Source organism: Pinus tabuliformis, chromosome 6, assembly GCF_031772625.1.
Source record: "Pinus tabuliformis cultivar Carrire ecotype Pingquan chromosome 6, CPIR1, whole genome shotgun sequence".
Taxonomy (NCBI): Eukaryota; Viridiplantae; Streptophyta; class Pinopsida; order Pinales; family Pinaceae; genus Pinus; species Pinus tabuliformis.
In genome coordinates, this window is record NC_142292.1 from 665,017,038 (window position 1) to 665,029,437 (window position 12,400).

Genomic DNA, 12,400 nt, shown 5'->3' on the forward strand with positions numbered 1-12,400 from the left:
ATTATTGATGGGTGCTTTGCAAACCATTTGCAATAAAACCTTCATGCTGAGACATAAAAACATTTGATTTCAAATCTGCGTTCAAGAAAGTAGTCCTCATGTCCATCTAATGGATTTTCCATCCTTTCTATGCTTCCAAAGAGAATATGGTTTGCATGGACACCCATTTTTTTGTGGGAGAAAAGGTTTCCTCACAGTCAACACCTTCCTTTTGTGCAAATCCTTTTGCCACGAGCATTGCTTTATGTTTTTCAAGTGAGTCATTTTCTTTATACTTTTGTTTGAAGACCCACTTGCAACCAATTGGTTTGGTTCCTTATGGAGGATCCACCATTTTCCAAGTCCCATTTCTAATGAGAGCATCATATTCCTTCTACATGGCTTCTTTCCATTAATCATGAGAAGCATCTTCTTTGAAAGAAGTTGGTTCAAAGTTAGCAGAAAAATTCAGCTCACAATTATATTGAATATTTATGTCATCTAGATCACCATAATTTTCATCTCCATTGCCATCTCTTGTAGAAATCTTGGTACCAATATTTCCAATCTCATAGGGATGGACACTTTCAAGTGTCTTAATCAAGCACTTTTGTTGTTTTGGAGAAGGACTAGATGGCTCCTCCAAGGGTGTAGCATCATCAATGTTAAACTTCTCAATTATGCTTATAACATCACCCAAATTTGATGAGAATTATGGAACTTATTCATGTGAAGGAGTTGATTCTGGTTCTGTAAACGGAGATTTCAAAGATTGACCCAGAATTGGGTTCCCCCTTCAACAGTTGGAATCTCATTGTCAAATTCATGATAATTCTTCATCAAAGAAATCCTTTCTAGATGATCAAGTTGTCTTTAAACAAAGTCATCACTTTTGGTGGACTCAAGGAATATGACATGTCTAGAAGGTACGAATTTATTGTTTTCCTCATCAGAAAGACGATAGGCCTTGGTTGTATCTGATTACGCCAAGAAAATGAATTCATGACTCCTTGCATCAGTTTCTTTCTCTACTTTTTTGGAATCAAGGCATAGCTGATGGACCCAAAAACCCCGAGGTGCTTGATGGAGGGGGTGTGGCCATAACACATTTCATAAAAAGACTTATTTTAAATAGCATGTGATGGACATCTATTCTTTACATAGACTATAAACACAACAACTTCACTCAAAAACATTAGTTTTACATTCTTAAAGAACATCATGGAATGAACTATATTCAACAATGTCATATTCATCCTCTCAACTAAACCTTTTGTTTAAAATAAGATTGAAAATCATTACTAGAATACACTTAATCGATTATCAGTACGAAGGACGCCAATCTTTGTTTGTGCCTCATTTTCAATCCATGACCATTAAATAACTAAACATAAATATTAAAATACTTCTTATATTACTAAAAAATTAAAAAAATATTTTTAATAAAAAAATATCATAAAAAACTAATCGATTAACCATATACATTTTTAAAAATTACATATAATGAAATAAAATATCATTCACCTTCTGATCATAATATTTCTTAATGAGGAAACTGAAAAATAGTATTCACCTTCTCTCCATAATATTTCTTAATGTGAAGAAACTGAAATAGGAAAAATAGCTACAAGAGACTTCCTTATAATAAAATAATAATATTGTTTCCTTGAAAATATTAGACCGAAACTCATGGTTTTTTAATCTGCTCTTATTATAATAAAGCCTGCATGCAAAGATAACAGAAAGAGTGAATCAAGCTCTTTTGCGAATGAGAACAGCAACAACCAGGTCCATGTTATTGGGGACGAAGTCTTCATATTTAGCAGCCGCTCTCTTTGCAATCCTCTTGAAAATTTCATCAACCAGATGTTCATCCGACCCCAAGTGAGTTCCCACAATATTCTGAAACACGGCTTTGTAAAAGTTACTTACTATTCTCCCAAACCTCTCCTCTTCCCCTTTTCTAACCTCCAGCAATGGATGCAAAGGAAAACCAGTGAGAAGCCTCATGTTCTCTATTTCGAAGGACTGCTCCGCCTCCACGATGCTCTGCACCTCCTCCACACTTGGACCGTAGACAGGAAGGTTGAAAGTGTCCAATTTATCTTTTTCAATCAAACCCTGTTAGTCCAAATCGAACAAATATATTTAAATGTAAAAGTCAATTGAATTCAAACCCTGCTAATCCAAATCGAACAAATATATTTAAATGTAAAAGTCAATTGAATTCAAACCCTGCTAATCCAAATCGAACAAATATATTTAAATGTAAAAGTCAATTGAATTCAAACCCTGCTAATCCAAATCGAACAAATATATTTAAATGTAAAAGTCAAAATTGAAGTTAGTTTGGATGGTTGGAAAAAATAGTTTTTATCATCGTTTGTTATTTTTATCACTCCTCAAATTTAAATTTAAATATCATAGTAATAAAGTAACTTTCTTGAGCTCTAAAATAAATCATCACAGTAATAAGTAACGTTCTTGCGCCCTTAAATAAATCAATCTATAAAATGACTTTGTATCAATCTATAATGACTTTGTCACTCGACACCGATGCCCAAATAAATTTTATGTTTAAATATCCAAATGTAATTCTGCGATATGATATCGATTTATCTATTTTACCTCTTTCCAGGCAATAGAATTTCTGTCCTGAACGTCAGCAGGAACCTGAAATTGAATTCCATTAGTATGTCATGTTTAATTAGTGGGTTTTTTTTTAAGGCATAATTTTATTATCCGAAAACGAAAATGAAACCACGTTATGCAGATACCGGCACCTCATAGATCTATCCAAAATAACAAAAAACCATCTGGAAAACTGTTATAAGGATAGATGACCAGGTCTACTGTTTCATCTATCAAAAAAAAGTAGAATCACTTATAAAAGTGCTATTTTAATAGTCCAGGGAATATCAGATCGTTAAAATCATCTGATTCTAAAATATTCCAAAATCTGAGATTCAACAATTTTAACCCTTATCAATAAAATACTCATAAAATTGAATGTGTCCCTCACTCACTCGAGAGAGCCAGTGCAGGCTAGCGGAGGAGTGGCAGAAATGGAGGGTTTGCCTTGGGAAAAGGCGTCCGTAATGCGATCCCGACACCGCTGATGCGAAGTAACATCTAGTCGCTGGAGGCTTATCTTCATTGTGCTCTGCTGCTGTTATTCCATCTGCGCCGCCTTTCAGTGGAGGCAACCTTCGAAATAATGCATTGAAATCATTTGACGGGAGATCGCCGAAGTGCACCTGGAATTCCGGCACGTCCATGGAATGCCGAATGAAAGTTAATTTCACAGCATTCACGATGGTGTCTACTGCGAGCACAGTATTGATCCCCGTTCCGCACCCCAAATCTGCAATACGAAATACGTTATCTACCTCGCTCATTCCCATGACAGATGTCACGTTCTCGTAGATCGAATGCTCCAGAACGGGCTTCATGGCCATAGCCATATTTAACTGCACGACCATCATTGCAATGAGTGGATTAGTGGATTCTTTTGGGTGGATTAATGTTTTACTGGATAGAACATAAATGCTTTGCCAGACAGAATGAATTAGTCCATTAGAAATATTAATATTTCTAATTATAAGATTGCGAGCTCAGATTAATGGGATTACCTGGACAGATGAATTGTTGACATAGCTCGAATCCCCGTTTCCACCCTTCATGCACAGCACATAGCTCGAATCCCCGTTTCCACCCTCCATTATTTCTCGACGCTGAAAGCTGAATGCATGTGAAGCTAAGCAAGTTGAAGTATGAATACTTATAGCACCCCGGGAGACTATTGAGTTGTTGTGATTCGAACACGAAACATCATTTCAAAAGTAGTCGGGAGTTCAGTGCATAGGACATGGATTAGTCCATTTCATTGACAATTGGAGCACAAAAACATCTTAAATTTAGTTGTTGATTTTGAAAAAATTTCTAATTTGATTCTTGATTCTGAAAATATTTCGAAATTGGAAATTAGATGGGCTGGCTGACGATTTCCTATTTGTTTTATTTCATCTTATTTCAAAATATTTCTGCCATCAACACTTACAAATCAAAATAAATCTATAAACACTATCAATTTATAAATAATTGACCTTCTTATTTTAAAATATTACGAAATTTGTTGGGCAGGTGTGAGGTTTTTTATTTGTTTTATTCCAGCCAATTTCAAAATATTTCTAAAATCAACAATTTGGAATAATAAAAAAAATCTAAAAACATTTATCAATTTATAACCGTTTATAAATAATTATTTAATAAAATTATTATAAAAATGTTTACACGTATCATAATAGGCAGATAAATCCATGCGTGTTAAAGTCCGAATATGTCCAATGTAGTGAAATCGATGTGTGCAAGATTCGTTAAAAAGTAGTCACTGCCATGTAGTATCATAGGATTAGATTTGTTAAAAGTATTCACTGCCACGCAATATCATGTGATTATTTTAGACGAGAGTACGATTTATTGTTTTATATATATAATATTCTTTTAAAATTTTAAATTTATAGACAAAATTAATCCAACATTTAGAAATAAAATAAAAATCTAAAGCATCTTTTATCATAAATAGAAGACGTTCAGAAAATTATTGTAAGGTTGTCATTTCCCCTTGTAGTAGTTGGTGACATGTCTAAATCGCTGCAAACGTCCCCGCTTTCACACTCCATGAGGGCCTGAAATACCTTGGTTTCCATCTCAAGCCAGTCGGTTACACCTCTGCAGATTGGTCATGGATTCATGAAAGATTCATCAAGAGAATTGTAGGTTGGGAATTTAAAGTCTCTCTTTGGTAGGTAGATTTATTTTAAGTCAAACAGTTCTGGTTTAGTTATTGGTCTATTGGGCACACCTTTTCTATATCCCTGCCAAGATTATCCATAAATTGAACCAGAAATTGAACCAGAGCATGGCTAATTTCATTTGGGGAGCAAAAATGCATCATAGAAAATTCCATTTGTCAAAGCTAGCGAACCTATCTCGGCCTAAAACCCTCGGGGGGTGCGGTATTTTGGGTTTAAACTTATTCAATATTGCTCTTCTTTGCAAATCATTGTGGAAGACAATTTTCGGGATCAGTATTTGGAACAACATAATCAAGGCTAAATTATTGGATAACAGAGATATTTCTTTTTGGTTTAGATAGGGTTCTTTTGGTCCTCCTAAAGGTTCTGCCATTTGGCATAGTTTTCATAAAATAGAGGGTTATTTTCTAAAATACCTGGCATGGAATTTCCAATCGGGCAAAAAGATCCTAATTGGCTTGGATCCGTTAGTGGGTGAGGCTTCGGATTATAAAATTCCCCTTCAGCTGCTTCTCTATCTTCAGCATATGGGATTTTTTTATTGGGATCAGGTCATAGATAAATGGGTAGGCTCTATTCCTATTTGGAACTCTACTGAAAAGATAGGTCTATATGGTTCACAGTGTTCTCAATGGAACAAGATCATATCATATATGCACAGCACGGGTATCTTTAAATCATCGGAGGAAGACTATCTTATAATGAATGGACCTAAGGGGCGGTCAGCTGTTTATGTAAAAGACATCTATAACATGCTACAGATGGAGAATCCTACTTCCCCAGACAACATTTTCCCCACTGTTTTATGGAAAACAAACTGTCCTACCAAGACGATTTTATTTGCATGGCTGGTCTTCAACAACAAGAATCTGACATGGGACAATTTACAAAAAAGTTATTTGGCATGGGCCAGCTATTTGTCCCATTTGCAAAGCAAATGAAGAATCTAAGTATCATATTTTTCTGGTCTGTCCTCTTGCTATTATGATATGGAAATAATTGGTTGATCATTTTGGGCTGAATAGGATTTCTTTCTCATCAATAAGAGAGGCTTTTCATTGGTGGAGCAAAATGAGACCTGTTTGGAGACCTATTCCGTTGATCACTATCTGGTCCATTTAGAAATGGAGAAATAAAGCAATGTTTCAAGATAGAAAGATATTTTTTGTTCATGTCTTAGATTCTATCATAGCTCTCCTTCCCACCGACAGGTCTTCTCAAACTCAAAAAAATGTCAAGAAACAAACAGGGTGCTCAACGGACCTTTCTGTTCTTCCTCGCGCTTTTTTTGACGAGGCAACCTCGAATGGAATCTGTGCTTGTGGGGTTACATTATTCCTCATGTGGATCAGTGTATTAAAATCACATGGAATGGTGGGAATGGATCGAATAACAAAGCGAATGCAATGGCCTTACGCTGGTCTCCTGAGTTTTTGTGACTTCCTAAATATCCAAGGTCTACACATTTCTGGTGATTCCAAGGTGATCATTGATCACGTGAGATCTACTCATTTCATTCAGAATATCAATCTCTTCGGGTGGCTAGAAAGAATCGCACCTATATGGAACGCTCACAAGGATTATTCTATTCATCACATTGGAAGGTCATTCAACAAGGAGGAAGATGCGTTGTCCAAAGAAGGTCTCTCCTCTCCAAACGAATTTTGGCACGTTTCCATTACTGTTGGAGAAATTCGTCACAACATTCAGGAATTCCGCCTTCCCAGTACATAGCATAAGTAATTCGTCACAACATTCAGGAATTCCGCCTTCCCAGTACATAGCATAAGTAACTCTCTTCTCATATCTGGTACATTGTATAAACCTGCTACTTCAATATTTTTTATCCTCATATATGGTACATAGCATGAACCTGTTATATTCTATATTTCCTCTATGTTTTATCATGTTCTATCATCTTCATCTATTTTAGATGCTATTATTCAACAGATCGTTATATTATTTTGATATGTCCAGAGACGGTATTTTCCATATTCTGATGTGATATGGATCTATATCATCCCTCTGTCTTGTATGTTTTTAAGATCTTATAGTTTTTTTCTCATGATCTCTCTTCATGACCTATTTGGGATATCTCGTGCTATCTGCCATATGATGTATTCTCCAAATATCTGTGAATATAATACAACTTTTTTTCTTACTGGAAAAAAAAGATTCGCCTTAATCATTTGTAACATTTATTTGGAAAGGTTAATTGTTTTATTTTTAATTATTTTCATAATATATAAATTAATTTTAATAATGATTTGAATTATTTTGATTATATGTTAACTTTATCTATTTTATTATATATAATTCTTTTAATTAAACAATCATATAATTAAGATATTAGATTCCATATATTCAAACTACTATTTTTCATAAAAGATTAACATATTTTTATTTTTTAATACAATATAGCATGTTTTAAATCATTGCGGGAAAAAATTACAAATTATATTATTATTTTATTATTATATTATTATTAAAATAAGTATAGAATCATTTTAATTATTAATGTAAAAGTGTTTAGAGAATCAAATTTTGTGAGCGTAAAATTTGAAAAAGATTTGAATTTTTAGAAATTTGATTGTTCTTGATGTGTGATAGATATATGGTTAGATATCTCTCTATACATATATATATATATATACACATAGAGCTACTCACTATGTGTAATTGTTTAGTGTTTAAATAGTACTTTTTAATACATAATTGGATTCAATCTTGAAAATTTTATTGAGCACTTAGGATTGTATAATTTTTTAATGTTTAAATAGTATTTTTTAATACATAAATGGATTTAATTTTGAAAATTTTCTTAAGCGCTTAGGATTGTGTAAAACACACCATTTAAACTTGCAATTGAAAATTACACCGTACAACCAACCAAAATGTATAATCTTGAGCACTTAGATTGTGTAGGAGACACAATTTAAACTTGCCACTAAATAATACACTTTACAAAGAACCAATACTTCTAATAATAAAACTATTTGAAATATTTTAATCATATTTTTTTTAACTATATAATAGACATTGCTAATATTAACATATTCTATTTTTTCATCTAAATATTTTATCTATAGATTACATTGTCCAAATCAAAATGTTCTTTTTGTTTTTTAATTAATATATTTTTAAATTCATATCAATATTACTTTACATTATATATTAAAATATTTTATTTATTCCCTATATTTTGTTGTGAATAATAATATTTTTTAAACGTCTTATATTAATTTTCTAATAAAAATTAAATGAATTACATATTATCTTTTTATTATGAAGTAATTATTTTTTTCTATTTATAAAGGAATTTATTGTTGAATATGTCAATAAATCTCACATATGTGGATCTTTCTTTAAACAACTCCAACCACAGAAGCTTGACAAATGCAATTAATTTATTTTTTTACTTTCTATTTTTTATTCCCTTGGAATAAGAGGAAGGGGGCACTCCAACCACAAAAGCTTGAAAAATACAATTAATTTATGAAACTTTCAATTATTTTTTCCCTTTCAAAATTAAAATATATTATTATAATTATGTTTTAAAATATATATGTCTGGGGATAAATTAGTTATTATAAATATTCAAATATTTATTTAAGTTTTGTAGTGAAACATTTTTAAAAATTATAAATCTTCCATGAAATATAAGATTTTTTTAATTTTAATTACTTTATCTCTTTTTAAAGGTGTTATAAAATTGTGTTACTTCATATTAACACCAAGATAAATATTTTCACTACATCTCCTCATAATTATAATATTAATGTTAATGTTTTAATTGCTTTTAATTAAAACTAGTCAAACATCTATATTGGAGTAGACATTGTTTTTTTCTTCGAATAACATTTTATTTTTATTTTAAAAATAACATGCGTCAATTCTAAGTTGAGCACAAAAAAAATTACATAAATCTCTAGTAGTGGGTTGTAGAATGTGTCTTAGCAATTAAACAAGCTAAAAAACCTATGCCTATAATACATTTTAAAAATGGTTATATATATATATATATATATATATATATATATATATATATATACACATAATTCTATCATTTTCATTTATATAGTATATTTATTGAAAAATATATACAAACTATATTGCAAATATTATTTTCCTTTTTAGTGTATAAAATCTAAATTTAGACTTAGATAAGAGTAAGATGAGTACATTGGGATTTGTACCATCCTCACCTAGTTTTGAAGTTTCCTTCCTTTAACTTCTCTTCAAAGGCTAACCAACCAGAAACACACTATCCAACTTCCTAGCACTAGGAAATCTCTACAAGTTTTTTAGCCCATTGTGGCCAACCCCCAAAACTAGAGCCCTTAGTATGTGTCAACTACTAGAAATTAGTGGATAGAATAAATGCATAGGCTAAAATGAAAAAATTACAAATAGAAGGAATATATCTACGATATGTATGGTAATTGAGGAAATTTTGTTCTAGTTTGGTTCAATCTCATCTTATGAAGAATTTGGTAAGAATATTTACAAAAAGAGAAAACCTACCCAAGTATTTATTTGAGAAAGAAATCTCTAGTAAAATTATGCTTAAGTTGATTTATCGAAAAAGTGTAGTATTTCTTACACCCCAAATAGTGCACTTCAAAATTTGTCCTCACTATTCCCATTCAAAATTTATATCACTAGTACATTAGTATTAATCTACAATAGCATTCTTAATTCATTTTTGTCTTAAGAGTTTAGTACAACAAAGTTAAATATCATGGGCTTAGGTTAGAGGATAAATATTCATGTCATAATTTTTTCTATATTTATCTTGGCATCATATTTTCATGGCATACTTGACCACTCATAACATATAGAGGAACTTGTTCCTTCCCAGTTTGAGATTTTGTTTATATTCCATATGAAATGGCATATAGGAAACAATGTTGAGTTGAAGCTTGCGATGTCTCATGATGTCAATTTGTTAGATTTTAGCTAACAATGGTGGATATTTTATAGTCAATATCTACCTCTTTCTAAGTTTGTATAGTAATGAAAAATGCCTTCTGTAGTTTGTCTTTCTTGATGGTATTAGCTAACCATTTATTAAGAAAAATATCCATTATACAAATTTGTTTGATGTGATTCTTACTGCTTCAGGATCTAAAGAAGTCTAAGGTTCTCTACTTTTCTTATCCTTGTGGGGGAATTTGGTTGACTTATAGATGGTGATAAGAATGGAAACATAAATTATGCATAGTGCTTTAATTAGAACCTTTTGATCATGTAAAAAACAGTTAAGCTATACTAATATGACATGTAAATTTTGTAACTTATATATTTAGTCATGTTGATGAAGATGAAAAAAGTATTTTACCATGTTGATGCAAATTTGAAAGGCATTGGGGCATTTCCCTGTACAATGGGATGCCCAAATATGCAAATCAATTTGTCAAGACAAGGACAGAATATAACATCGGTTTCTTCTAAGGGTGTTAAATATTTTCCTAGGCAATGGTGTGTGGTCAACCCAAGTGCAAGCCCTTTAGTGTTAAATGAATTACCCCATAGTATCGTCTATGCTTATACACATGATGATTGCACTTCTTTGAGACATGAATCATCATGCAACAACTAAAAGTATCAAGGCTATGCATAATATGCACTTAACTCGTAATATAAGGTGAAAAATAAAGATAATGGTGATTGTGGGTATTCTAAGCTACCCATGGTAACTAAGATTGACCCATTTCAAGGGAACTATAAATTTGAGGTCCAAATTGTAGTTAGTCTAGCAAGGCTAGCTATTAACAATTGCATATATTCTCTCATGTATTTTGTTGGGGCTATGGAAGTTGTTATTTTGTAAGTTTTAGAATACTTTGTAGAGTTATTTATACATTCTTCAATTTATGAATGCCAAAAAATTTTATTTACATGCTTCCTATAGTTCTCTTACTTGGAGGCCATCTTTACATGGAGAATTTTCTAGTTTTGTAACATTGTCTAGCTACAATAATAAATCATTTACTAGTCTCTTCACCTTAAATTCCTCACTAAGGATAATTTTACAAAAAAAATTATGCCATTTAAACACCATTTGTGCTTCAATTTATGTGGAAACATGCAAAAGAAATAGGTCACCATTTAGCAGCTAGTCTCTATTTATTTGACATGTTTAAAAGAGTGTATTTTTCTAGTATATAATATTATTGGTTGTGTGGGCATGAAAGATCTTCACCACCTCCTTATACCAACACTTATCTTGTAATCAAATAAGAGTTAGCACATTTTAACACTACTATTAGACATGTAAGTTGTGCAATGCACATGCAAACTGTAATGGTTACATTTTCCATAATAGATCATGTCAAGTATTCTTATTGTATGGTATTTATATGTCATGAAGTTATATGCCACATATCATTTTTTCAATACATGTGGCATAACAACCTTCACTTAGACTAATTAATTTAACTTAATCATAAAACATAAGTGTTTATTATACAAGTTATTATAAAGTGAAGTTATTAGGTATCTATGATGATTTAAGAAGATTTGACTACAACACTTATCATAATTAATTATTAACAAATAATCAATTAAAAAGAAATATTATGCACATATAAAATCAACATAAAAAATTATTATCTCATAAATAAATTATCTCCTAATTGAATTAATTTATCTCTTAAATAACCCTAATAAATTATACTAAGAATCATAATTAAATATTCCACCAGTAGACACCAGAATCCCCCCACATCTATCATTATATATATCCTTGTTTTTCCTTTCCCTACTCCACACCAATCTTCTCAAGAATCTGGGCATTCCCCCAAAGATGGACTCACATAGAAGTCTGAAACCTTGGGTTTAATCAAAACTCTGAACTGGTTATTCCACAAATACTTTAAATTTGACTCACCTTTATCGATTCTCTCTTTAAAATCATCTAGTCCTACCATGGAAGGGACATGACATACAATGCTACCCTCTTCGAGAAACTTCAGTTATCTAGGGAAAATTACCTATCAAACCCGACCTTTCTTACACATTGCAGAGATAACAACCTGTTATAGACATTTTTGTGCCTTACAGCATTGAGCATGAAATGTCCATAATCTAAGGGATCCAAAGTCCCTAAACATGTTGTTCCTACCCCTAGAGGAACAAGGCTAACAAACCACAACAATTCACAGAAGTTCTCCACCTGAAACTGCTCAAAAACAAATCAATTCAGGATCATTTCACTGGCTACACTAGCTGTTTGCGCTGAATGTCAAAGCCAACACTGGCTACCTGCGTTGAATGTCAAAGGGAACACTGGCTACCTGCGCTGAACGAGAGTGGACATGTGGCAAGCTCATTTCTCAAGGTGTCAAAACCCAGGAACCTTCCAAAATGACACTTGCCTCAGGGAATTCGACTGGTGATGAGTAAGAGGTTCCAAATCTCCAAGTGGAAGCAAGAACCTCCAAGTGGAATCAAGAACTGACAGAGGGAGAGGACACTAGTCAGATCTCAAGCTGACTCATCCTCTCTCCAAACATCTATATATGGATCTCTCCTCCATGAGATCTGGAGGCTGGAATTTTGTTATTGCAAAGAATTGCTGTTGGTTTGAGACTGGAACTATT

At 32.1% G+C, this 12,400-nt stretch overlaps 1 protein-coding gene across 1 annotated transcript; it reads right to left on the bottom strand.

Annotated features, from left to right (window-relative positions):
- Positions 1-1,731: 1,731 nt before the first annotated feature.
- Positions 1,732-3,701, bottom strand: LOC149260362 (indole-3-acetate O-methyltransferase 1-like). Its single transcript, XM_089458484.1, has 4 exons — positions 3,612-3,701; positions 3,006-3,449; positions 2,608-2,652; positions 1,732-2,100 (listed from the first exon to the last, which is right to left on the bottom strand). Exons 1-4 carry the CDS (start codon positions 3,699-3,701, stop codon positions 1,732-1,734), a joined length of 948 nt encoding a protein of 315 aa, XP_089314610.1.
- Positions 3,702-12,400: the final 8,699 nt, after the last annotated feature.

Bases quoted from the DNA above. Each gene is read 5' to 3' on its own strand.
- LOC149260362 (XM_089458484.1), bottom strand. From the start codon at position 3,701: ATGGAGGGTGGAAACGGGGATTCGAGCTATGTGCTGTGCATGAAGGGT. The intron at 3,450-3,611 runs GTAATCCCATTA...ATGGTCGTGCAG, and splicing joins TCAACAATTCATCTGTCCAG to TTAAATATGGCTATGGCCAT. The intron at 2,653-3,005 runs GTGAGTGAGGGA...ATTCAATTTCAG, and splicing joins GCCTGCACTGGCTCTCTCGA to GTTCCTGCTGACGTTCAGGA.